We start from the raw sequence: 23,354 nt of genomic DNA, 5'->3' as shown, positions 1-23,354 counted from the left end.
GGAAATTCAGATTTTTTCAGAAAGGAGCAAGTTCTTTTGCAGTAAAGACTCCTCCTGTGTTGTCACCTCCCACACCTTGGAGGCGGCTCCCTATTCCCCTTCCCCCCCACCAAAAGTTGCGACCGCCTGTAACGTAGTACAGGACCCCAACGGTACAGAGCACAGTGACAGCACTTGTTTCTCCAGAAGGTCAGTAAAAGAAGCAATGCAAATTAGCAGAGTACGACCCGTGACAGACAAAAAAAGAGAGAGCCTGGACTCTGTCAGCACAGCACGGTTTCAGCTGGCAATCATAACTTGCTCTGCAGCTTGATCGTGTTGGGAAAAGGAACATTCAACTCTGTCGGCATACCATGGTCTGCAGTGGCTAAATCTGACTCGCTTTGTCAAGGTAAAGAGCATGCTCTACTTGAAAACCATGGTGGGAAGTGCGTGGTGGGAGAGGGGACCGCTGTTCACGTAGTGGCTTCAGCCGTTCTAGTACCCTCCATTGCCAGCAATGGAAGCTCCCCAGGACGAATCGCAACCCCCCTGTGCAAGAGTCAGGAAGGTGTTAAACACAGTTCAGTGCTAGGGAACCTTCCCCAAGGCCTAGTCATTTTAGACTCTCTGAAATTAGTGATTTAAATCAGGCAAATTTTGCCAATCATGTTAAAGTTGATTAGCGGGTAGTACAGGTGCTTTTTCCCCTCTGCTCACATCCCTACTTGGATCTCCTCCTCTCCCCTGCCTCCCTCCTGACTCCGGGTCAGTTCCTTCTGGCCAGCGCAGTCACCCTCTCCTAGGCACTGGGGTTTCCCTTGCAATGTAAGTTTGTGCGCTTTATTGATTTTTGACATCAAGCCCTCACTCTTTGGATACAGTATCTGAAGTTATTCAGCTGCAGGCAGAGCAGAGAGGTGGAACTGCAAGTTATCTCATATAATATGTGTATATATATATCTATATATATATCTCTTGAAAATTAGAATGTGAATGTTACAAAAACTCTACTAAATAGCCAATCTGCCAACCAAAACTAGAAAAAAAATGGTTAAAGGAATCCAATGGCTATATCCTGATGTAGAAAATGCTGTACATTTCCCCACTTACATACACATACACACACGTTACAGGCTTAAATCATCTGAGCACTACAAATATGGCTGCTTAGTTTTTCTTAGCACAAATTAGAATAGGGATAGGGAAAAAAATAATTTTTTGGCTTCAACTCCATGTCTCACAAGGTGGCCGAGCAGTGGAGGGGCAGGGAGGGGCTGTACTGGTTTTAGCAAAGCAGTGTCCTTAGTCAACATAAAAATGACCTGAGAAATGTCATACCTCCAGCCAGTTCACTTGGAATTCGTATGTACAGAGTAGAAAGAGGTGACGCTGCGCGCGCCCACGGCCACCTCACCGCACGCGCATGGCACGGGGCGCTCGTGCTGTTGCCTCTGGCCACCGGCCCCGCCGCGGGGCACATACACACTCAGACACATTACATTTCTCAGATTAGTTCTTTGCATTGTGTATTAATTGTACCAGTGCAATAACATTGTCAAAAAAAGGAGGAGCTGCTCCAGGGGAGTCCAAGACCCTGGTTCAGGTTCAGAAAAGGGTGGTTTAAACTTTTTTTCTTTTTTCTTTTTTTTTTTTTTTTTTGTTTTTGTTTTTGTTTTTTGTTTAAGCGAGGTACATTAAGCAGAGCTCTGTGTTAGGGGGATGGCAGCAGAAGGCATGCTGGGCTCAGCCTCTTTCTCCTCCGGGGCTTTGTCCTCGGGCTCCAGCTGTTCACCGCTCTTTAGGCTTTCTTGGAGCTGCTGGCGCCGCTGCACCTCTGCTTTAAGGTTCTCCAAGTCTTTTTGGCTGGAGGGGAAACCAGGAAGGGGAGCAGGAGTTAGATGGGCTTTAGGAACAGAGCAGAGGCCAGGGACAAGGAGCAGAGCACCAGGACGTGTTTCTGGCACGTGGCTGCTCAGCTGCAGCCTTCCCACGGTGACGGGGACAGAGCAGCCCTTGGCCTGCGGGCTGCCAAGACAGGCACTAATCCTGCCTCTGGCACCAGTCCCCAGCTCGACTTTCACCCACAGCCTCTAGGTCTGAAGAACAGGGTCCCAGCTCAGCCCTCTTCTCAGTGTCCTAGCTACAGTGTAAACGATAAAGTGAAATATAAATTTCACTTTAGAAGAGACCACTGCAGCTACACAGTGATCTTTAAAAGCCAATAGTGATCAGGGTCATTACTCTGGTCTCACCCTATACACGCTGTAGCCAAGCCCTGGGCTGCTGGGAAGGATGCCCCTAACGCTCGAGTCAGAGCGAGCCCCTTCTGTGAGGGCTAGCGCAGGGCTCCTGCCTCCATTTCTCCTGCCTGGAGCCCCAGCAGCCCATGGTGCGGCCCCGTCTTGCTGCTGTGGGCGGGCAGGACATCTCAGCTCGCAGAGGAGCCCCGTGGGAGGCTGCGCAAGGCCAGACTAACTCTGCGCATTACGATTTCTCAGGATCAAAGCTGAAGGCAGCCGCTTGACCGAGGAAGCCAAGTGTTAGGCCGGGAACTGCAGCACCACGCTACCTTAGTGGAATGAAGAGAATCCCGTTGATGATGTTGAGCTGCTCCAGGACACTGGCCATACTGGGAGCTGTGAACTACAAGGTAAAACAAAAAATCCACAGCACAATTAAGGGCTCTTAAGCAAATCTAGACCAAGCAACAGCTGTTCCCCCCAACCTGCACCTCCTATGCTGAAAGGCATAGCTGTTACTAACAGTTAAAACTCACATTAGTCACTAGTTTTATTAGCTGCAAGACAGCATCACTCATTTTCCATCTCCTTACACTAAGATAAAAAAGAAACAAATCTGAATGTCCCCAGACCCCTTGGGAAACCTCTCCCTTGCATTCCATTGGACTTGAGTTAAATTCGGTATGTACTATGAGAAGAACTGGACTTCAGTCTCAAACATATTAATTTCAAACACTAACATATCTCTGCACATATTTTATCCCATGGGCATAGATGAGGAAGATGCCCCTTGCCTTGGTTTTGGGTGTTCACAAACATGGTTACAAGCACCCGTGTCCCCATGTGCAACTACAGCAAGCCATGGGACACGGTGCTAACACTGTGCTCTGATCAGGGTGCAAAAGGGCTCCAAAGATAGATGGGCTCCTAGTGCCAGAGCAGGACAGTCCCTGGAGTAACTGCAGTAACTGTGACATAAGCCCAAATCTAGCAACTATTCCACTAAGTTTGTAGAACACAGGTAAGATGGCTCAGTATTATCTTGTGGGTTTGAGCCTCTCTGCTGGACATTACCTGGGCATTCATTGGAAGTCCTCACACTGACGTTATTGGCAGGGAGAGGGGAGCCCAAGCCAGCCCCACGAGAGTGGTGCTGCTCCCCGCTTTGAGTGGTGCAGTGGGGGCAGCGTGGCAGGAGAGCAGCCGCCTGCGCTATCGTGCACTGCCCAGCCGCTGCGCGCGCAGATAAGAGCGCAGGGCTGGGCCCCACGTGGCCCCCGTCCCTGCGCAGCTGGGCAGGCAAAATGGGCAGGCCCAGCCCTGCACCGTTCTTGGAAGGAGAACAAAGCGCCGTCACGGGGATGACAGCACTTTCTAAGATGAGGAAACCCCGGCATTTTTGGGTTGAGCAACCTGCCTGCAGCTGGTGAGTCAGCAGCATGGGCAGGTCCAGCAGCGGGTGCTGCAGGGCCCGCAGTGTGGCCGCCTGGTCAGTCCCCCCCTTTCTCTAGCTGCCCTGCAGCACCATCGGCTTCAGCCCACAACTCCCTGAGCTCAGGAGAAAGAGGTGGAGCCCGCGACCTTCAAAGGCCCAGAGAACAAATCCTCCCTGCGTCTCTCTGAGCGTCTGCCCTTGCAGAAAGCTCCTGCCTGCAAGGTGGCTGCAGCCGCTGTTGTGGCTGTCCCCATTTCCTGCATCGGCCTATGTCTGCACACTAACACGAATGTGCTCTCCTATTACAGGTGACCTCAATCTTCACCACCGCAGCAAGTGCTCTCGATGGCTCTCAAAGCATGAGGTTACCTTTAGTGGCATAATATTCGCATTGGATCCGTTCTTGTAGATCTCGTTCATTGTGCGTTGAAGAGCGACTGCTTGCTGAGTCAGGTATTTCAAGTACTCGGAGCTCTCTTTGGTCTTTTCATGGTGTTCTCCAAGCTGATCAGAAAAGAGCAGAAGTCACTTCACAGGTCAGGAGAGGACCCAAACCCGTGTGCACTCCCGGTCGCTGCCGCTTTAACATCCTCAGAGAAATCTACTGGAACTGGATTTTACCACCCTTCACATTAATAAAACAAACAGAAGCAACCACGAACCCCACCCCGCAGTGCGGCAGGAGCCTTGCTGTCAGTCACACATTTCCGTCAAGTAGAAGCATGTTGGCAGGGCGAGCTGCATTCCCTCCGCCAGGCCGTGCTCCGCTCCCTGTGACGGCTGACTCACGGCCGGGCCGCGCAGGCAGGCCCAGGCAGCCCGCAGGCCGAGGCGGCTGCGAGCTCCGCTGCACTCCCCTAGGGCTGCCGCCAGCCGAGGGTCCTCTCGGAGCAGCTCAGCTGCGGAGCTGCTTTGACTCTGCCGTTCAAGACAGATGATGCAAAAGAGGAAAGGAAACAGCAGCTCCTCAGTGCCCTGCCAGAACATGCCTCCTTTCAGGAAAAAGCATCTCACGCTCCCCCCAGGGCCAAGCCCCTAACAGAAGTTTCTGTCCCATGATGAGGGAAGAGCAAGAGCAGACAAACCCCATTCAAAGACTGCTTTGGTGTAAACTTTGGTGTCACTTATGCCACAGGACAGGAATTCTGCCTCCTTGAGTTGTAAGCTGTGGATTTATTTGTCGACAGCAGCGCTCACTTCTCCTCAGAAAGCAGTATGACAAAGGGCAGCAGCCCATGCTCATTACCTGGTTTTTGTAGATCGTGTAGCCTTCCTTCTCGTGCTGCAGAGCCGACCGGAATTCAGCCTTGCTCTCGTACACCCGGGCGACCAAGTGGTGACTGCAAGGGCAAGGAGAGGGACCGTGATGAGAGATGAAACGTTTCTCCATTACACAGAACACAGTTTGAGCAAAACAGAGTCCAGAAATCTCACTACTAGCACCAAGTAACACTGGACTCTGAATGCAGTATGGAAAGAACCGAGAACTTCGGTTCTTTCCACTTCCCCTTTAGGGATTAATATACTACAAGGATTTGGACTTGGCTTTTATGAAAATAGCCATAAATGATCTATGCAAGAGATAAACTGGAGGTTTTGACAGCAGATGAGATTTTCTGGGTGCTGCAGGAACGAAGGCACCGGTGCAACACTGAGCGGCTGCAGCGCGTCCACAGGAACATCCCAGCAGCCTCCGCTTGTTAAGTGGGGGAGAAGCAGGCAGCTATGAGCCATTCCCATGGGAAAGGGGTTTTTAGTTCTTGGAAAGCAAATGCTTGAATAACTTGACTAGATCAGCCAAAAGTCATAAACATTTTGCTACAGGAACAACTACCCTGAGTGACAAACTACCCATGTCACCAGGCCTTTCTCCAGGCAGGACAGTTGATTTGACTTAGATTTTGCATCTTTAATGGTTTTGGAATGAACAAAGATTTCTATTTTTGGCAACACTACTCTGTGGGAGGTGCTGGTCTCATCAGGCCTCCTAGTGCTACAGAGGGAAGGAGATGCTTTTTGCAGAAGGCAAATCAATCACCTCCTAGGAAACAAATCGGACTCTCATGTGTGCCTAGAAGGATTTATTTTAACTCTGACAAAGAACAGATGGGTGACAACGTGGCAGTAGTAATTAGGAGGAGGCTGCTGTGGTTGTTTGTGAGCCAGTTTTGCATTCAAGGACAGCCCGTACAGCACTGAAAAGCACTGGGTACTTAGAGCTGATGCTAAAGATGCCGACCACTCACAACTCCCTTGGAAAAACCAGGGAGCTGCTCAGTATCTTACTCAAACATAGGACCGTAATAGTAAAGGACAAAAGCAAATGTCGTCTCTCAAAGACATGTCCCCGAGAGCCAAAATCAATACAGACATTCTCCATCATCCTAGGCTCCCAGAATGATTACATGCATTTTTCTATCAGTGATCCACAAGGACCAGGGTCATTTTGTCATATTGTGGGGCAAATAGTATTACAAAGGAACAAGGGATCTCCATCCTTCCCAGCAACCTAGATGCTCAGGCCAGACCGGCACCAGACCTTTCTAGTGCACTGTGACTCTGAACATGCAGCCAAGGGGCCTCCGTCTGGGACCAGGTACAGTCTGTAAGTCCCAAGGATACAGCCGAGCAGAGCCCTCCCACGTGAGCCAAGGCTGAATGATTTCGCTGACAGCCCCGTGCCCCAGCCCAGCACTCTGCCCTGCCTCACCTTAGTGCAACTTTCAAGGACTTGGAGCCATGATACTTGGAGCTGATGGCCAGGGCATTCTCCAGGAACCGGAGAGACAGGTCGTACTCCATAACTCCATGGAGCACCAAGCCGATGTTGTTCTGCAGGGAGCCACCGCATAAGAGAAGTCAAGCAAGCATTCAGAAAGGCAAAATCTAACTAAGCATCCATTGCTTTGTAAACAAGACCACTGACAGGTATTTCACTGCTTGAAAAGGCTGCCTACAGCTTCACATTAGGCCTGGAGGTGCCTACAGAAGGCAGTTCTACAGCATGTAGCACACGGCAGGAGACGAGGCTCCCCCTTTCCAGTTCAGAGCAAGCAAGCCAGGCAGGACAGAGGTAAGGAGCTCTCCATTTTACAGAGGGGAACCTAGCTGGCTAAATGAAGGACTGCTCTTGAGGATTACAGGACTCACATGTTCCAGGGCGGGAGTCCAGCCACAGGCGGCTGCTGGGCTTCCTAGCTAAATAGTCATAAACTCCATTTTCCCATTCTCATAACAGTACTAATTGGTAACAAACACAAGGAAGATAAAGCAATGCCTATAAGGACATTTTAAACAGCTCTGTGCTAAGGCCAAGAGGCTTCCTAAGACTTTAAGTGATTACTTACATCTAAGAGCGCCATTTCTGGGTGATCCTCCCCAAACACCAACAGCATGAGGTAGCGTGCACGGTACAGTAAGTTTAATGCTGTAGAGAGCTGGCTGTTTGCAAAGCAGTACAGAGCAAGGTGCATCTATAACATAAGAAATAACCAAGCATTAATGCTGTTCACCACTTTTCTAAAGCCAGGTGATCTCTGTAATTCGCTCCCACAGTCTCACCCCCCAGAAAAAGACCACAGCAACTTCCTTTAATGTGAAAAAGGATTTCAGCTACTCAGAAACTATACAAGCCTGCTAATTATTTACTGAGGTCTCTACACAAGATACAGTATTCAGAAAACTGTTAAAATATTTCTTTTCAGTCTTTCTTAGACACCTCCAGGAATATTTCAAAGTTGTTCTGTACAAATCTGATTGTCTGGGCTCTTTGGGAGGGCTTTTCTTCTTTCAAATACACTATTGAAACCTACACTTGAAATCATTTCCTTAACTCCTAAGAACCCACAAAGTCTCTAGCTTACAGAAGTTCTTAACCACATACTCTGGTGGCTTCACATATTCCCTAATAAAGCAGCCAGGACACCATGAACATGCAGAGAAAAATTGTGAGCTTATGATAAAAACAGAGGCTTCTGGGAAGATGCTAAGAAGGAAGAACTGAGGATATTTGCTAGGTTCAGACACGAACTCAGGCTTGCAGATGCCAGGTGCATCCATGAGATGCTTCTGCTCCCCCAGCACCGTGTACTTACGTATTCTTGAATCGTGTTGGGATGTTCAATACCCAGGACCCTCTCACTCATTAGCACCGCTTTCTGCTGATTACTTAAGGCCTAAACAGAAGAGAAGACCCAAGGGGCAAGTCATGCAGAAGCCATGCACCTGAACAAGGGACCATGGGGGAAAGAACAGGAGGACCAAATTGAGCCCTTGTGTGTGCTTGCCTACCTCTGAATAATCTCCCATGATATAGTTGAGACGAGCTAGCAGCCTCAGGCAGGCACAGATTTCTACATGCATAGCACCATACACATTATTAAACAAGTTTAAGGCTTCATTGATGAGCTCACAGCCCTCCTTCAAGAAACCTGAGGGGAAAAAAAAAAAAAAAAAAAAAAAGAGAAAAACCCGCACCAAGAGAATTAGATTTTAAGCATTTGCCTATGACCTCCTGGGAAGGAAATAACCATCAAAAAAATTTAGCAGATTTGTTCCACCAAAGTCTTCAGCCACAAGGATAATTACCTCTAATGCTACAGGGTAATGTGTTATGCATGCAGCGAAATCTATGTGGCTCAAGACAACAGCAGTGGGATAGGTAGCCTCAGGTCACTGCCTTGTGTAAGGACTAAAACTTGGGGGAGAGAGAAGAGGAGAAAGAGGAGGGAAAAAAAAAAAAAACCCAGCTCTACTATATCCATCCTTGTTCATAGCTGAGAACTTTATAGCAGATCTACGATCCAGACAGTCTTAGAGACCTCACTTCTCTCCACTAGCAAGGCAGGGCTACGCTGGCAGCGGGCAGGCCACCTGCACCCAGCTCCTCTACCTCAAGAGGCAAGCGTGTTTGGGGTCTGTACCTTGCTGAACTTTTGCTTGCCCGCTCTGGAAGAAGTGGAAAGCATCTGAGGCTTTGGGGTTTACATGCTTCACTACAGGGAAGATGTTGAGAATATCCTCCTCTGTGAAGGTGGGTTTGTGCCGGTTGTCGAAGTTGTACTCTTTCAGCAGTATCTGTAGGAACCAAAAAGAGCAGTCACAGTCATGACCTCCCTAGGTTCTTAACAAGAACAGAGGGGAAAAGAAGCCTTGAATTCTGCTTCTGGCTTCACAGCCCGCATGCCTCCTGTGTCACTAGTTGGGGACAGCACAGAGGAAGATCAGGAGCCCACGTGCACCCCGTGCTGGAGGGGGAAGAGACCGCAGAGCCACAACGGGGCCACAGCAGCACCAACAAGGGGACCCCATCGCGCTGAGCTCCTGCACGCTAGTGAAGAAGAAACCAGCAGCTTTTCTCATGAAGACAACCAAGTTCTGCTGAATTCAGCCAGCCAGCTGTTTCTGTTTGCATGGACGGGGCGGCGTGTGCACATACGCATGTGCATTAGACAGCAGGCTGGTTTGCAGACAGCAGATACAGGAGCTGTATTGGGGCAGACACATCTTCCCAGCAAGATGCAACATAAGCCACCCTCTACGGGCACTTCACTAGAAACCCTGGCAGAAGACACCGGTATCCCCATTAATGCCCCAGGAAGATCTTGGGGCAGGCACTGTCCTGAAAGGCTGTGCCCTGCAAAGCTTTGAACAAACAGCACTCAGTCTTCAAGTTCCTCAATACAGAACGTGATGCAGAGGGAGAAGAGATGTGGATCTTACTTGGACTCCAGTTTTGAGGGAGATTTCACGAAGGAGGGTGATTTTCTGTAGACTGTATACTTCAGCTGCTTGGTCAGCATTCTCACTGCAAAAGCACATGGTGAGCTCACAACCACATCCCTTCTCCACAGGCTGTTTGAAGCACAGGCTCTCTGCAACTAGGTATTAACTATATATAGTTTGCTAGCTATAGGTGCTAGAAAGCAGTATCACATGCTAATGGTCTATTAAAGTTTACAGAACTGCACATCAGTACGTTCCACTGGCACCCTCCTTGCTCAGCTTTCCTAGCCACTTTGCCTCATGTGTTTCATCCCATTTCAGATTTCCCTACACATCCCCCTTCTGCTCCTTGCCTGAGTTCTTTCCATTTTAAATGTGTAACATTCTCTGAAGAGTAAAAAGTTCTAAACAGAAAACAAACCTAAAATGCACATCCTGCTACAGAACAATAAAAGCTACAGAAGTTTGGTGAGAGTTCATGCACAAGAGAGTAATTCGCTCTCCTTACCATTCAAGACCAAAATCAAAGTAGTTCTTTGCTTCTGAACAAATATTCTTCCAAAGCTCCTGAGGGGTCATGCTGGCCCAGGCAGTGTTATCAACATTTCCAAGATTTCTGTTTTTCCTTTTCTTATTCTTTTTCTTGGAGACCAGCTCATCAGCTGGAAGATGGGCAATGGGGTTTGGAAAGGAGCTTAGAAAGCAATTGAGGAAATGGCTGATGGCTGCTGATAAACCCGACAGCTCCACACCCTGCAGCAAGACACAGAAATCGGTCACGGATGACACCCTCCATCCAACACGTGCTGCTCTGAGCCAGAAACAGGGAATCACCCAGGAGGGAGAGACAGCAAGTGAGGCAGGGTGTGCTGGGCTGGGGGAAGATGGACAGGCGCGACAGTGGGTATTTACTGTGCTACGTGCATATATGCATATAAGTATACAGATGTACTGATGTCTGTGCAATAAATGAGCTTCTTAGGAGGGTAAAAGTAATATTGGTTAAGAGGAAAAGGTACTACAAGGAAGGCAAACTATGATTTCATTTCTAGAAGATTTAAACATGAGTGACAATCTGGGGAAGCAAAGCATGAATGCGTATTCTCTGGGAAAGCGGTCTTCAAGTGGGAACTTGTTTTCCCTTACGCACAGGTCTGCACCATCTTAGCAGCAATGGGACTGTAGTTCCGTTGCTAGGCAGTGCCCGCGAACTGTCTAAGGAGGGAACAGACTCAACAGACATGTGGGAGCGGGAGGCAGGAGAGCAGGCACAGGGCCGGGGGCAGAGCGCAGCTCCTACCTGCAGGTACGTCTTGAAGATGTGCTTAGCGGATCGAGTGATCAATTCACTGATTCCTATTTTCTATGCAAAGGAAAAAGAACAGAGTCCAAGGGTAAGTCAATAACATCACTGACAGATACACTTTGCTTTGAAGTGGGATTTGAGCAACATTTGCAGAGGACTGTACCCATCACCAACATCATACTTTATTTGACAGTGCTCTTCAAGTGAGAGAAGAGCTTGGGAACCCCTGAAGCATTTTTATATCCTGAAGGACACTTGGACTCCATAACATAATGAAAGACACTAAAGACTTGGAGCAAAACTTCCTATCTGCTACTTAAGAGTTCCGTCTCCCTCCTCCTCCTTCTTGAAGCTGAACAATGACACAGGGGCAATTTTGAGTGACAGTTGAAGTGTGATCCTTACATAAATGTGATCCAGCTGTGCACGGCCGGGGGTCTTGGTGATGAAGCTGATCACTTTGCCCAGGTAGCGCATGTTGATGCCCCGCTGGTGCATGGCCTCTGCTAAGGTAGCCCCATCCATTGGGAGCACAGTGTGATCCAGGCAGTCCTTGACCTGCAGAGAATATGCAAACTCTGGCTAACAGAGAGCAGACTTGAAGGAAAGAACGCTTGTGGAACTGGCAGGCTCTGTCTTCCTCAACGACCTTACAGGCACTAACTGAAAACACACTCCCAACCAGAAGCCTGCAGAGTTTTATACACTTTGCTGATAAGGGGAAACGGCACTTGCAATTTAAGTTGTGTTGCAACACTGATAGAGTCACTTAATGCACGCCAGGAAGTAACACCGGTTACTTCCCAATAGAGAGCAGGGAGAACTGCCTGCTCGCAGCAGCCCTGCACTAGTCTGCAGGTTGCCCTCAAGCACTCGCTTGCACAGCACTTTGCATTTAGAGACACATGTATGCAATAACTTGCAAAATAAGTCCAGCCCTTTTCTGATTCATTCCCTATGACAATTAAGGCTCAACAACCAATCTTAAAAACTATCATACGGGAAGAGTGGACTAACTAGTGCATTTACAGAGAGGTAGTTTAGGAAAAAAAAAATCTGGCAAGGGTTTTACTTCTCTCTAGTTAAGACTAAGAATTGCTGGACTTCTTGGAGTAAAGAGCACCAGTTCCACCCTCCTTGCTAGCAGTGGCAGCTGTAATATGTGCGTTAGCAGTCACTTTAGAGACAACTTAGAAGGGGACAGCTAATGTTTCTTATCTAGTAGGGTAGTGGGTATGCACCTCAAATGCTAAAGACTTGCAGAGGGAACGTTTGAACAGGATATTAGCAAGAGCAATTTACCACTTTACATCAGAATTACTAATCATCAGTTGATTCAGTCAGGTCAGATAATACAATGAGCTGTGCAGGATGCCTAGGGCAAAGGAGGGTGACTTGCATGGTCTTTACTGCTTTCTCCCAAGAAATCTGTTAAGTACAAGAAAGTCCTAAGAAATCTGTTAAATATTCTATAAACTATAATGATAGATATTCTTGGTTGGCATCCTTTTTCCACCTCATTCCATAATGGAAATTGGAAAATAGAAAACTCCTCTGCCTGCATCACAGATGCTGACACCGCTCACTGTACTTCACCACCGTGCCAGAGCTCCAGCTGGGAGCAGGAGGACACGGCCTCTGGTCGGGAGGAGCAAGCAGCATAAGAGCACATCAACACTTGCTCTTCAGCCTGGCCAGGCTTGAGGCAAGCTTTCAGAGAGGACAGAATGCTGGGTGTCAGTTCCTTACCAAACCCGGAATCTGGCATGAGAGCAGGAAGGCAGCAGCATCCTTCAGTAACTGCTTCTGATCCTGCACTTCTTCTTTGCTAGACTCGGGAAAACGAACACCTAGGATCAAGAAAACAGAAAATATAAAACATGTATCTAGGGGAAAAAACCTCACATACCTTGACTTCTTTGACTTCTGTAAGAAGCTGAAGTGATTCTGCCTGCCTGGAATTAAAGAGACTACTTCAAGAGCCATCTGCTCTGCAGCACACCTCAATGGGACAAACCTTTCCTGCACTGCTTCATTCATGGCTGTGCTGCTTCATGCTCACTCTTTCTTAACACTGCTTTTAAAGGCAGGAGTTCTGCTCTTTATCTGGTCCATCCTATCTATTGCAAAGTACCTTGTAAGCCACTTACAGTGCAGAGAGTCAACTGGCTAGACAGGAATGGGCACATTTCAGCAGATGTGCCAGCAAACACTGCAAGTGCTGGAAGCTCAAAGCCTTTTGGCTTGGCACACACAAAATTAACACGGAGTTGTAAGTGCTGGCAGCATAGTCAGTATCAAAGCAGTAATCCTTACACCAGCCTTAGAGGATGGCTGCGTGTTCAAATCACATGCTCTTTCTGACATGTTTATTCCCAGCTAAATAAAACTACACAACCTTTCCCCTGCAGTTTGCATTCACACAGACTTGTGAACTCCTGCAAACACTCTTGAGTAGCTGTATTATATTTCCAAATCAAGAATGGGGATTTTGGTCACAGAAAGCTACATAAAATGCCTGCAACTGATGTGTAAATTTTAAAGGGCACCATGACCTACTCACCATGATGTTACTGCAACAAACCCTGCCCTGCCCTGCAGATCCTAAATCGGTCGTGCAACTACAGCTATTGTAGCTGTTTACACAGAAAAAGTTAGGACCAAGTTTAATGGCTCCCCCTCTTCTCATGTGGTCTAGCAGCTGGGATGCTAGAGGAAGACGTGAAAGATTCTTGGCAGTGCCCTGCAGACCTCCCAAGAGTGTCATGGTAGGAGACAGCTGCGCTGGGCACTTCCAGCATTGCAATCAATTACACTTCTTTCCCTCCTATGTATTTTTGTGCTGCTTGGAGAATCCTGTGGCATGCCAAGCTAGCCAGGAGCCAGCAGTATTGCTGGCTACAGAACACAGATTTGTCTGTAGCTCGCTGGACACGGCAATCCTCTAAAGGAGGACAAAGCCCACTTCTCTGTGCACGTACCTGGTGAGAAAATATCTGGGTTAAACCGAATGTCAAATGATGCATCACTAATGGAGCCTACAGCCTTGCAAGCATTTCGAATCACTTCTCTGCTTTTGGGATCCACTGGAGCAGGAAGGAAAAGAAAATAAAAGTGGATTTTAGAAAATGACAAGCCTAGGTATAAGAGTTTTGTTACTTAAAGTAGAGATAGTGGCGCACGCTGTTGAAACCCAGTGGGCAATCAGTGGTAAGATATTTGGGAATGAGGCAGATGCAGAAGGCAAAATCTGCACAAAGCATCTAGGCAGCCTCTCCACCAGCCTTAGGCGCCCACCTTCAGCCTAGGCTTTTCCGAGGTGCCCAAGCACTGCACCCCCCGAGCCGCCAGGCCCCCCTCGCTGAGACCTGCACTAAGGGCCTGAGCGGCTGCGGGCTCAGGAGGTGGCTTTGCTGGCCACGCTCTCCTCCTCCTGCCAGGGCTAATGGGTTTGCAGTATTTCAGCAACCCAGCCTGCCTCCAGGACAGCAGGGGAGAGGAGTTTCTCGGCGTGTGAACAGCTCACACAAAGGCCAGAGCAATGTTAACTGAAGAAGCCAGGGCTTGTCCTGTTTGACCCCTCTGGCTCGCTTCCTATCAGTGACAGATCCCCAGCCAGTGCAGGAGTCCCGTGCAGAGGGTTAAGTACCTGCTCCGTCATCAGATGCAATGGTCTCAGCAAGCTCTTTAACCTGTTCGAGTCCAGTCATGTTATCATCTATTTTACCATCATCTGACTCGGACTTCTCGCTCTCTGCGGTCCCGTTCTCTGGAGAGGCACCATTTTCCAACACACCCGAGCTCTCCTGCTTGTTGGCTTTCTGCTGCATCAGCTGCAGCGCTGCCAGCTTCATGAATAAGAGGTATCTACAGGAAGAGAAAAGGAGTTCAGCACAGAAACAGCATCCTCAGGAGAACCCGAGAGGCAACGTTCCTCTAGAGAGGAGGAACTGATAAAGTTAGGAGCATCCAGGGCTCCTGGGCAAAGGCAAGATATATACCCTGCATTCATGAGTTTTCCCAGGCCAAAGCAGTGCCTGCCATTCTAACATCAGTCTTTAAAGTAACAAAGATTTAAAAGAAAAAAAAAAAAAAANTTAAAAAAAAAAAAAAAAAAAAAAAAAAAAAAAAAAGGTGATTTTCGAACTGGGCACTCCCCAGGCAGGACCGCGACACACAGGCTCCGCAGCGTCAGAATCTTCCCTGTCAGAATCCCTTCTCGCAGCTCCTTCCCCATCAGAATCCCCCCCTCTTTTAATCTCCAAGTCATTATGTTTCTATAACTGCATGAGCAGGGCTAAGGGCATTAGCTGCAGTATTGTAGGAGCTCTGTGGCAATGCCCCTGTACACAGCAGCCTTGTGGACCATTAGTACCATGCACGTGGAGGAGAGGGGAGCTCGGCTCACCTGTGCTCTACAAAGGCATCGACTAGCTCTTGCCGCAGACAGCAAAGCTTGTGCCTGTGCTGCTTGGGGAACCCCATTTTCTTACATTCTTCTGGCATTTCCTCCCCTTCAACAGGCAGGAAGTTCAGATCTGGAGGGAAAGTGCGGAGCAGGTCCAGGATGTAGTGACGCCCATCATTGCCAATGATGCCTTTGCACTCCACCGAGGAGCACAGCTCCACTTCCTCGTTCTTGTCATTCAGAACCTTGTGCTTCTGGATCTTAAGCGGCCTGCTGGTCTTCTCCAGCAGCTCCAGGTACTTGGGATGCGAGACAACTGTCTTGCCAAAGTCTATTGACCCATAGATGACACTCTGTTCCTGCTCCCGTTCCAAAATCCCCGGAATAATAGACTGAGCTGTCACCCTGTAACCTCTGTAATCCACCACTACAGTCCCCAGCGTGTACAGCCCTTCTACATCCACAGCATTATAGGTCCGCACACCGTTGAGGTCATTGGTAGGAGCCACATAAGCAGCAACATCTCCTCCAAAGTCCTTGTAGTGGTCACGGACGTCAAAGCCCAGGCTGAAAAAAATGTTGTTCCAGATGAACATTTGCATCTTGGTCTCCTCACTGGGATTGATAGCCATGACATTACCATCAATGACAGCCATGGCACCTCTCGTGGCTGCTGCAGTGAAGTCACTGTGAACCTGCAGGTGGGTGAAGAGAAAGCTGGGTAAGGGGTAAGGAAGGGCTTGTGTGCTCCCAGCACCCTGCTCTCAAGCTCTCTGCTCACCTCCCGACAGGCCTCCAGCAGGCAGGTCACCTGGGTTTTACTTTGCGAGTCTGACTAGTAGCTCATGCTTGCTGCAGAACACGAGGGCCCACCATAGGTCTGTCTCATTAACTCTCTACAGAAGAGAGTTTAGGTTCATGCACGTCCATCCTTCCCACTCCTCCCACTCAAAGGAGGACTGGGTCAAGCAGAATGGCATAGCCCTAAGACGAGCCTGCATCACGGTTAGCAGGTGTCAAGGAGTGCCCCTCTTCTCCAAGGGCAGACAGCAGAAGGCTGACACGCAAGGCCCCTCCTCAGCTCATAAACATCTGGCAGCTTCTAAAGGGTAAGCCCGGGCAGAGTCCCACCATGGTATGAAGAGCAGAGACGGGGTTAAGAGTTGGCCGCACACCCCAAAGTTACCTTGAAAATGGCTCGTTCTCTCAGCAGCCTCTCTGGCAGGTTCTTGCGTGGCAGCTCTCGTGTCGTCTGCAGCTCCTCATTCCAGTCTCTGGTCTGAAAGAGTCAAAGCCTTGTAGGAGCAATGCATTGTGTAGACAGGGACTGGGAAAGCAGTGTTTTCTGGTTTATACAGCAGTTTGAGAGAAGGGAAAGGTGGAGCGAATTTTAGGCTGACATGATATTCAGAGAAAGCGATCTAAGAGCAGGAGTGGTCTTAGAGAGTGGTGTCTATTCAGTGGTAATTTGGGATATATTTTACACTGGTCCGAGTTACACAGTGCAATTTCACTGAAGTGCTAGACAGGCAGCTGGGGATTAACATGGTGCAGCGCTCCGATGTGATCACACCACAGGCAGGCACCCACGCGCAGCCTCCACAGACCACCCATTCACAGCCTTCACAGGCCTGCAGCACTTCAAGGTCTGGGAGATTTCATGCTACGAGGCTGCAGCTGAAACATCTGGAATTGCTCGTTTGGAAACACGAGCTAGCTGTACCCAGACTGACCTGGATACAGGGTGGCTTTCTGTGCAGTTCAGTGGCACTAATCAGATACAAATTCGCTGTATTGACTGTACAGGTAGTTACCCAGGTAGTTACTTGTAGATACTTCTGCATAAATTGCTCCCAGACCTTCCTAAGTACTCAAGAAAGTTGCACTCTGAGCAGCACAGCCCTCTGCAGTACAAGGATAACCCTGAGAATGAGCTCAATTCATTCTCATTGAACTCATGCAGACTCACCCTTGATAAGCAAGACCCCTCCACAAATACTGGAGCCCTGCTTGCTGGCAAAAGCTAATAGGCTCCCAGTGCAATAGACAGCGCTATCACCAGCATTCTCAGACAAAGCAAGACCGGTACCTGTCCAGGTATGTGCTCTTCATAGCCCAGTCTAGACGTGTAAGCATCTTCCGCCCGGACACAGTCCATAGCGTGTTCTGCCTGCGGAGCCGTCCAGCTGTACACTTGGAAAGGAGTGGCTATCCTTTCAAAAGGGTGTCTCTGAACCCTAGCACAGAAGTAAAAACAATTAGGTGTTTTCCACCACAGGAAGATTTCTTTCACTCCAACAAAGAATTTCTCCTCCTGCTGCCACCACCAGGCTTCACCCAACGGCCTCTGGGGGAGTCACTCTGCTCTCAGGAGGCACTGGAGTCTCACCCTGGACTTGCTTCTGGCCCAACAAGCAATACTGTAGGATCATTTTTTAAGTGGCCAGACAGCCACAGTAGTGGCTTGGAGGCCACTGCTAATTTGCAGCCCTTGTATAGTGTCACCTTCATCTACTTAATGGAACCAGAGGCAGGATTCTGGAAAGCTACACAATGAGCCTGTCTATTTGCATCCCGCTGAGCCTGGCCAGTTCATTAAGTGGGCTCTAAGTAATGACAGGTTTTGCACAGGACCCACTGTTCTGGGGTGGAATAAACAGTCCTTGCAGCAAGGACAGCACAATAAAACCACCATAGTTACTATTATTATTCTAGGAGCTAGAGCAAATTAGAGAAAAATTTACATGCACAAACGTGTTTAAAATTATTCTCTCTACTGTAAGCCTATACTAAATCCCTATGTGTTCCTTTTCCTGATTACTTTATGGTTCAGATTTTTTTCTTTTTGTATCCATGGAAAGAGAACCTCCGGATCAGCTTATCAGCCCGTTCAGTGTTGCAGGACACAGCCTTGCCTCACATTAACTCTTTGCTGCCCGGCTAGCTAGAAAAGCAGCAAGTATGCACCCAGGGGCGCAGCCAGCAGAGCCTGGTGAGGGGACCTGCAGCTCTGGAGCGGGGCAGAGCAGCGGCCTCGTCTCCCGCACGACCACTGCTGTGAAGCAGCCCCTGCGAGTGGATTGAGCCAACTGCCAACAACAACAACAAAAGGAACAGCTAAAAAAAGCTTTTATTGAGCAAGATCACCTACACAGGGGGTTTCTGTGGCATAGTTCACATGCTGGAGATTTACATCTAACTTATGTTTTTATAATCTTTCCCATGTGCAAGACTTATTAGCATGGACTAACAGGTCCATTTGCAGAACTGACACAGTGGCCGTTCTGCAGACTTGTACTACCTTATTTTACAAGCTTCCCTGTGTAGACAAATACTTGAGAAGTTAAAAGCCTTCTCTCCTGCTGTGTAAATAGCTCCCCAAGTTCAGCTTTTCAGCAGTGCAGGGACACAGTGTAGCACTCCAGCTGAGCCAGCATCTGATACTGCTAGGACAAGGGAAAGCTACTGTCCCCCCATCCTTTGCTTTAGGCAGAGCCAAAATCTGTAAATCTGCATGTTCTAAGCAAGAGTCATCCAGCAGTTAGAGCCAAGAGAAACCACCAGGCGGATAAGGATCACAGCTCTGGGGATCCATCTGCCTTTCCGTTACCACTGTGCTGAATACGAACGGACAAGTTGCTTGGGTTCTGACAGCTCCACGTTTCAAACAAGTGCAAGCCAGTTACATAAGCGAGCTGCCAAGGGATTTAGTCAAGTGGCGGTTCTTACTCCAAAGACTCATTTGTTCCACCAACCATCCCACCACCAAAGGAGCTCAGAGAAAGAGGGCACTGCAGTCCATGCTACATGGAAGTGGCATCCAGTTCCCACAGACACAGCCAAATATGTGAGTCTCACCAAGCAACTTAACCACCAGAATAGCCAAGCAATCTAAGGCTACCTAAAGCAAAACTAGAGAGGAAAAAGTGCTGCTACCGTTTCTTCTGCAGAGCAGAGAAGTTTTTTTTGAAGGTAGGGCTGATCTGATTAAGTAGTTCCACCAAGGAATGACTGAGAAAACTGGGATTTGCAGGTTTAGGATTGAAGTTGTATGCAGTAGACCTGCAAGAAAAAAAAGAGAGAGATACACAATGTTGTCACAGGTAAGACTTGTACCATATTCCTACAGTGTAGGAAGAGTGAACGCTCTCCACATACACACTGCACAACAGGCTTCAGGACGAGCCCTTTGCAAAATGCGGACCACGCGGCACCTGGGCTGCGAGAGCCCCCTCCAGGCTCTCCAACCAGGACTAGATTAGTAACCCTGTGCCTGGGGCCTGATAGACTGGACAGCAAACCTAATTTAGACTCTCTTCAGCCACCACTGCGTTAAAAAGAGGCTCTTATTTCTATAGCTAGGCAGGACTGATTTCACAAAAGAGCCTTGCAAACGCTTGAATCTAAAGGACATGAGCTTAACAGAGAATCTAACTATACCAAGCAGCAGGTGCCCTCTCCAGACATCGGGTCTGCTCGCGAGAGACCATTTGAACAGTCCCCTCTCCCTGCGTCATGGGCCATGTTCTGCCAGACTCCTCAAGGTCATTTGTCTCAAGGCTATTTGTTTCATGCTCCGGTTGTGCCGCTTGCTTTCCAGGAACCTGCAGCCAGTGATGTGTATCCTTAAAATCACTGCTCTTATTCAAGTAAAATCATTACTCAGTTCTGCAACTCTGGTAGGAAACCACACATAAAAAAAGACAGAGTCTTTCTCAATTATTTCTTCCACAAGTTAGTTTAACACAGAGCATTTCCTCTTTGTAATGGAGCAGAAGAAACATGCTGAATTTTTACATTCTTCTGTATTTTAAGCTCTCCTTCCCCTCCTCAGGGAGCACCATTCCCCTTCTGGGAACTGTAGCCTGACACCGTCTCAGTCCTGCAGTTACAATCACCCAAGCTATTATCTGTGTAGCAGCATTGTGGCCACCGGAGATGCTTCTGAACTGAGGGTTGCTCAGAGCTGACTGTACAGCTGGGTTTTTTTTTTTTTTTTTCAGACTTGTCTCTTCACCAACCCTCAATTCAGCAGGTTTCTTTAATAAACTACCGGCCACGCAGAGCCTGGGCCTCTCTCAGTCACTGTAAAACAAGATTGCAAGTCAGACCTGTGCCCAGGCTGGAAAGATCTGCCAGTCAGTGCTCTTGCTTTAGGGCAAAATAAGTGAGTTGCAGTGGTCAGGAAGGAACATCCTCCCAACTCAAAATGCTTTAACTAGCTGACAATACTATGGGAGGCTGAATCTTCCCTAAAGCATCAGCCATTTATCCACTGTGGAAGAATGGTACCAGGCACGACTGAACAGCCCAGTCCAGTATGACAACTCCTACACACCCATGATGTGAGCAGTGAATTCAAATAGCCTATTTTCCAGCAATAAAGAAGAAAAAAAGAAAAAAAAGAAAAAAAAAAAAAGCTCCTTTTCAGTTGGCTACTGGAAGCTCCCACTGCAGGGCAGGACAAGAGGAGTCTTAGCTACTCACTGATTCAAGTAAAATCCTCTCGTGGATGCAGTGATACTGACGTGCCGATCCTCCACCGTGATGACATACAGATACATGAGATCTCCGTGCATTTTCCGGTTACCAGGCGGAGGGTTCCAGCCACTCATCGTCAGTACCTTTAGGCACTGCAAAGGCTATGAAAGAATACATGAAAGAAGCGATTCCTGTCAGTAGGAATTAGTTTCCTTGAGTGACAAAGCCATGCGATGTGCAAGCTAGATCCCTTCTACTTGCTGTCCTTGCTTGGTCCAGGAACAGAGCTTATGATAAAACCCATCTTAAGACAGCTTTCCTCAAACCACCTGCAGTACGGTGGTTTGCCTCAATTTGCTACCTCTCACACCATAGGATGCAGGTGAAAACAGACACTCTAGGCCTTTGTGCTGCTCAAGAACTCCCTGGGTTTCTGGATGCTCAAGTTTTCAAATAGTATCTTCTAAAGAAGATCCTGAAAGTGGGAGGAAACTTAAGGCAATTACAGTGACTTGCAGATCCTGTCTCCTGAACTTTGCAACAGTTCTCCCCTCCCCACTACCCCCAGCACCCCTCGCTCTGCAGGTGTCCAGGCTCAGTGTCCAGTGTTTTGTACACAAGTTCTTGACCTTTATTCTTTTGGTTAAGCAGTGCTATTCCAGCACTCATTAAGCATCAAGCAGAGCAAATCCCAAAGTCCAGTGCAGCTTTCAATCTCTGAACACTGCTTTGCTGCAAGGAATGTGCTGATAGGTGTTTAATGTCACAGGAGAACTCTACCTTCCAGTCTCTGTTCTGGGGCTGAAGGGCACACAGGGGTCTCTCTTTGCTACCTGGCAGGATATGTTCAGGAGGGGTGCAGTCAATTTGTTCCATTTCGGTACCTTTCTTCTTTCGTTTTCCACTGTCTAGAACAAAAACATTAAAAAAATCAGTGCAGAAGAGTACAGCCCCACTCAATCCCCCCCAGTTATTCAAGCAGGAATGCAGAAGTGCTGTTTCTCTACGCTCCTGAATGATGTGGAACAGCAGAAGGTTACAATGCGTTTTAATGAAAAAAAGTGTAAGGATTAATGAAAACATTCACTGTGCGGGAGAAGCCTTTGGCCCCTTACCTCCCAGATCTCCATCAGTGAAGACACTGAGGAATGACAGGGAATTGCAGTCCACGCCATTGAAAGCGTCTGAAGGGTCAAGGCTCTTCAGAAGGTCTCGAATGTGACGTACATGTATCCTGGCTTCTCGCACTGTGTACGGCTCTGATGAGCAGAAAGAGGAAAGAAAGCACAGTTACACGTTTTCTTACTCCTTTGGCATGCGAGTCTCAAAAAGGGGAGCAGCCTTCAGGTAGCCAGATACAGTTCCTACAAAAACCCTCATTCATACCCTCCCAAGGCTTCAAGGAACTTGCCTTCCACCACCTTCAGTAATGAACCCTCCTGCAGTCCTTCTATGGTTTTTAGTTCAGCAAAGTTATCGAGGACATTGCCATCCAGCTGCAGAGAGAAGCAGGTCCGGTGGCAGGTATCCTCTCGGTCCATCAAAACCTGGTGGATTTCTTGCACCATCTCTTGAGGAGACACCTTAAGAAAGAAACACTCAGCCAGTTATCCTCAGCCAACTCATCCTGTAGCCTGCACAGGGACGTATACACTAGAAATATCTCTATTCTTCTAGTAACACTAGAATGTGTCACCAAGCACCAGGCATTGAAGGCTGCCCTCAAGCACATGCAAAATACCCTCCTGCACAAATCCTGCCCCGCTGTGCAGAATCAAACACCTGCTGTAACTCTTTGAGCTTGGAAAGGCAAACGCCAGCCCTTCCTCCCAGGAAGGCTCTTCCTGTCCCTCCTGGGAAGGTATTCCCACCTCTGGGGTCGGCAGCCTGCTCCAACCTGCTGGGCTCAGCACCCACGGGTGTCAGCATAGGCACAGGCACAGATGGTGAGAGGGCAGCAAAGGAACAGAAGAAAGGAGGAAAACCAGCGACTCCCTCCTCATCCATGTGCACTTTTGTGGAGAGGTGCTGAGCGATGCAAGGGGGAAGCAGATAGTTCCCTCTCTCTGCCTGCGCCGGTATCCGCGGCATGCGAACACGGCCACTCTGGGGAACAAGGTCTGCTAGACCCGGCTTCGGGATGCGGGGAACCAGCCCGGGATGGCTCCTGCGCTGCCTCGGCCGCGGCACAACACCATTCCCAAGTGTGGAGACTCGGGGCAGTTTACATAAGCTGTTGTAGACAGCATGTCCTGCTATTATTAGCCTATTAAAACTCACAGCCAACGGCGTTTAAAGAAAAAAGCTGGGCTGAGGTGCAGCTAGTTCCACGGGGATTTAGTTTCACCGCATTTTCTGCTGCTGGGGAGATGAGGCATCCTGCGGGGTTCAGGCTCACAACTGCCCGCAAGCCAAGGTGCTTCACGCGGGAGGCTTTCGGCGAGGTCTCCAGCTACGGCGGTACCGGGCAGGCATGCTGGCGCCCGCCCCGGCATGGCGGCACACGCTGCATCCCCAGCGCAGCTGACCCGGGGCTGCCAGCACGACCGCCTCCCCGACACGGGTCACGCGCCCCCACGTGCCCCTGCTCCAGGAGGGAGGTACCTGCAGGGAAAAGGGCTCTATGCCGGGCGCGCAGATCTTGACGGTGAATCCCGTGTCCTGGATGACGATGACCTCCTGGTCGTTGCCGTCCTCCCCCGGCTCGGCCTCCTCGTGGCCGTTCTGCCGGGCGTCCTTGTCGCCCTTGAGGCCGTCGTGGGGGCCGCTGCCATTCAT

General features: G+C 48.9%; 1 protein-coding gene across 1 annotated transcript; it reads right to left on the bottom strand.

The window, feature by feature from the left end:
• Positions 1-1,648: 1,648 nt before the first annotated feature.
• On the bottom strand, positions 1,649-23,354 carry CLUH (clustered mitochondria homolog). Its single transcript, XM_026047725.1, has 25 exons — positions 23,181-23,354; positions 21,988-22,159; positions 21,692-21,835; positions 21,357-21,484; positions 20,583-20,737; positions 19,032-19,157; positions 17,185-17,332; positions 16,282-16,374; positions 15,096-15,790; positions 14,337-14,554; positions 13,669-13,773; positions 12,437-12,537; positions 11,093-11,245; positions 10,682-10,744; positions 9,890-10,134; positions 9,379-9,463; positions 8,580-8,733; positions 7,948-8,087; positions 7,752-7,832; positions 7,005-7,130; positions 6,368-6,489; positions 4,904-4,997; positions 4,027-4,161; positions 2,552-2,625; positions 1,649-1,845 (listed from the first exon to the last, which is right to left on the bottom strand). The coding sequence occupies exons 1-25, from the start codon at positions 23,352-23,354 to the stop codon at positions 1,677-1,679; spliced, it is 3,900 nt and encodes a 1,299-aa protein (XP_025903510.1). The 3' UTR covers positions 1,649-1,676.

This window comes from Nothoprocta perdicaria, unplaced genomic scaffold, assembly GCF_003342845.1.
Source record: "Nothoprocta perdicaria isolate Ctin4 unplaced genomic scaffold, notPer1 scaffold_50, whole genome shotgun sequence".
NCBI lineage: Eukaryota > Metazoa > Chordata > Aves > Tinamiformes > Tinamidae > Nothoprocta > Nothoprocta perdicaria.
The sequence above is the reverse complement of the archived record's forward strand: the minus strand, read 5'-3'. Positions and strand labels throughout refer to the sequence as shown.

What these genes read in the sequence shown, in the direction of transcription:
- CLUH (XM_026047725.1), bottom strand. Translation starts at nt 23,354, where the DNA reads ATGAATGGCAGCGGCCCCCACGACGGCCTCAAGGGCGACAAGGACGCC. An exon ending in CCCAGAACAGAGACTGGAAG is followed by an intron (nt 20,738 to 21,356) that starts GTAGAGTTCTCC and finishes ATTCTTTCATAG; the next exon opens with CCTTTGCAGTGCCTAAAGGT. An exon ending in CCAACACGATTCAAGAATAC is followed by an intron (nt 7,131 to 7,751) that starts GTAAGTACACGG and finishes CTTATGTTATAG; the next exon opens with ATGCACCTTGCTCTGTACTG.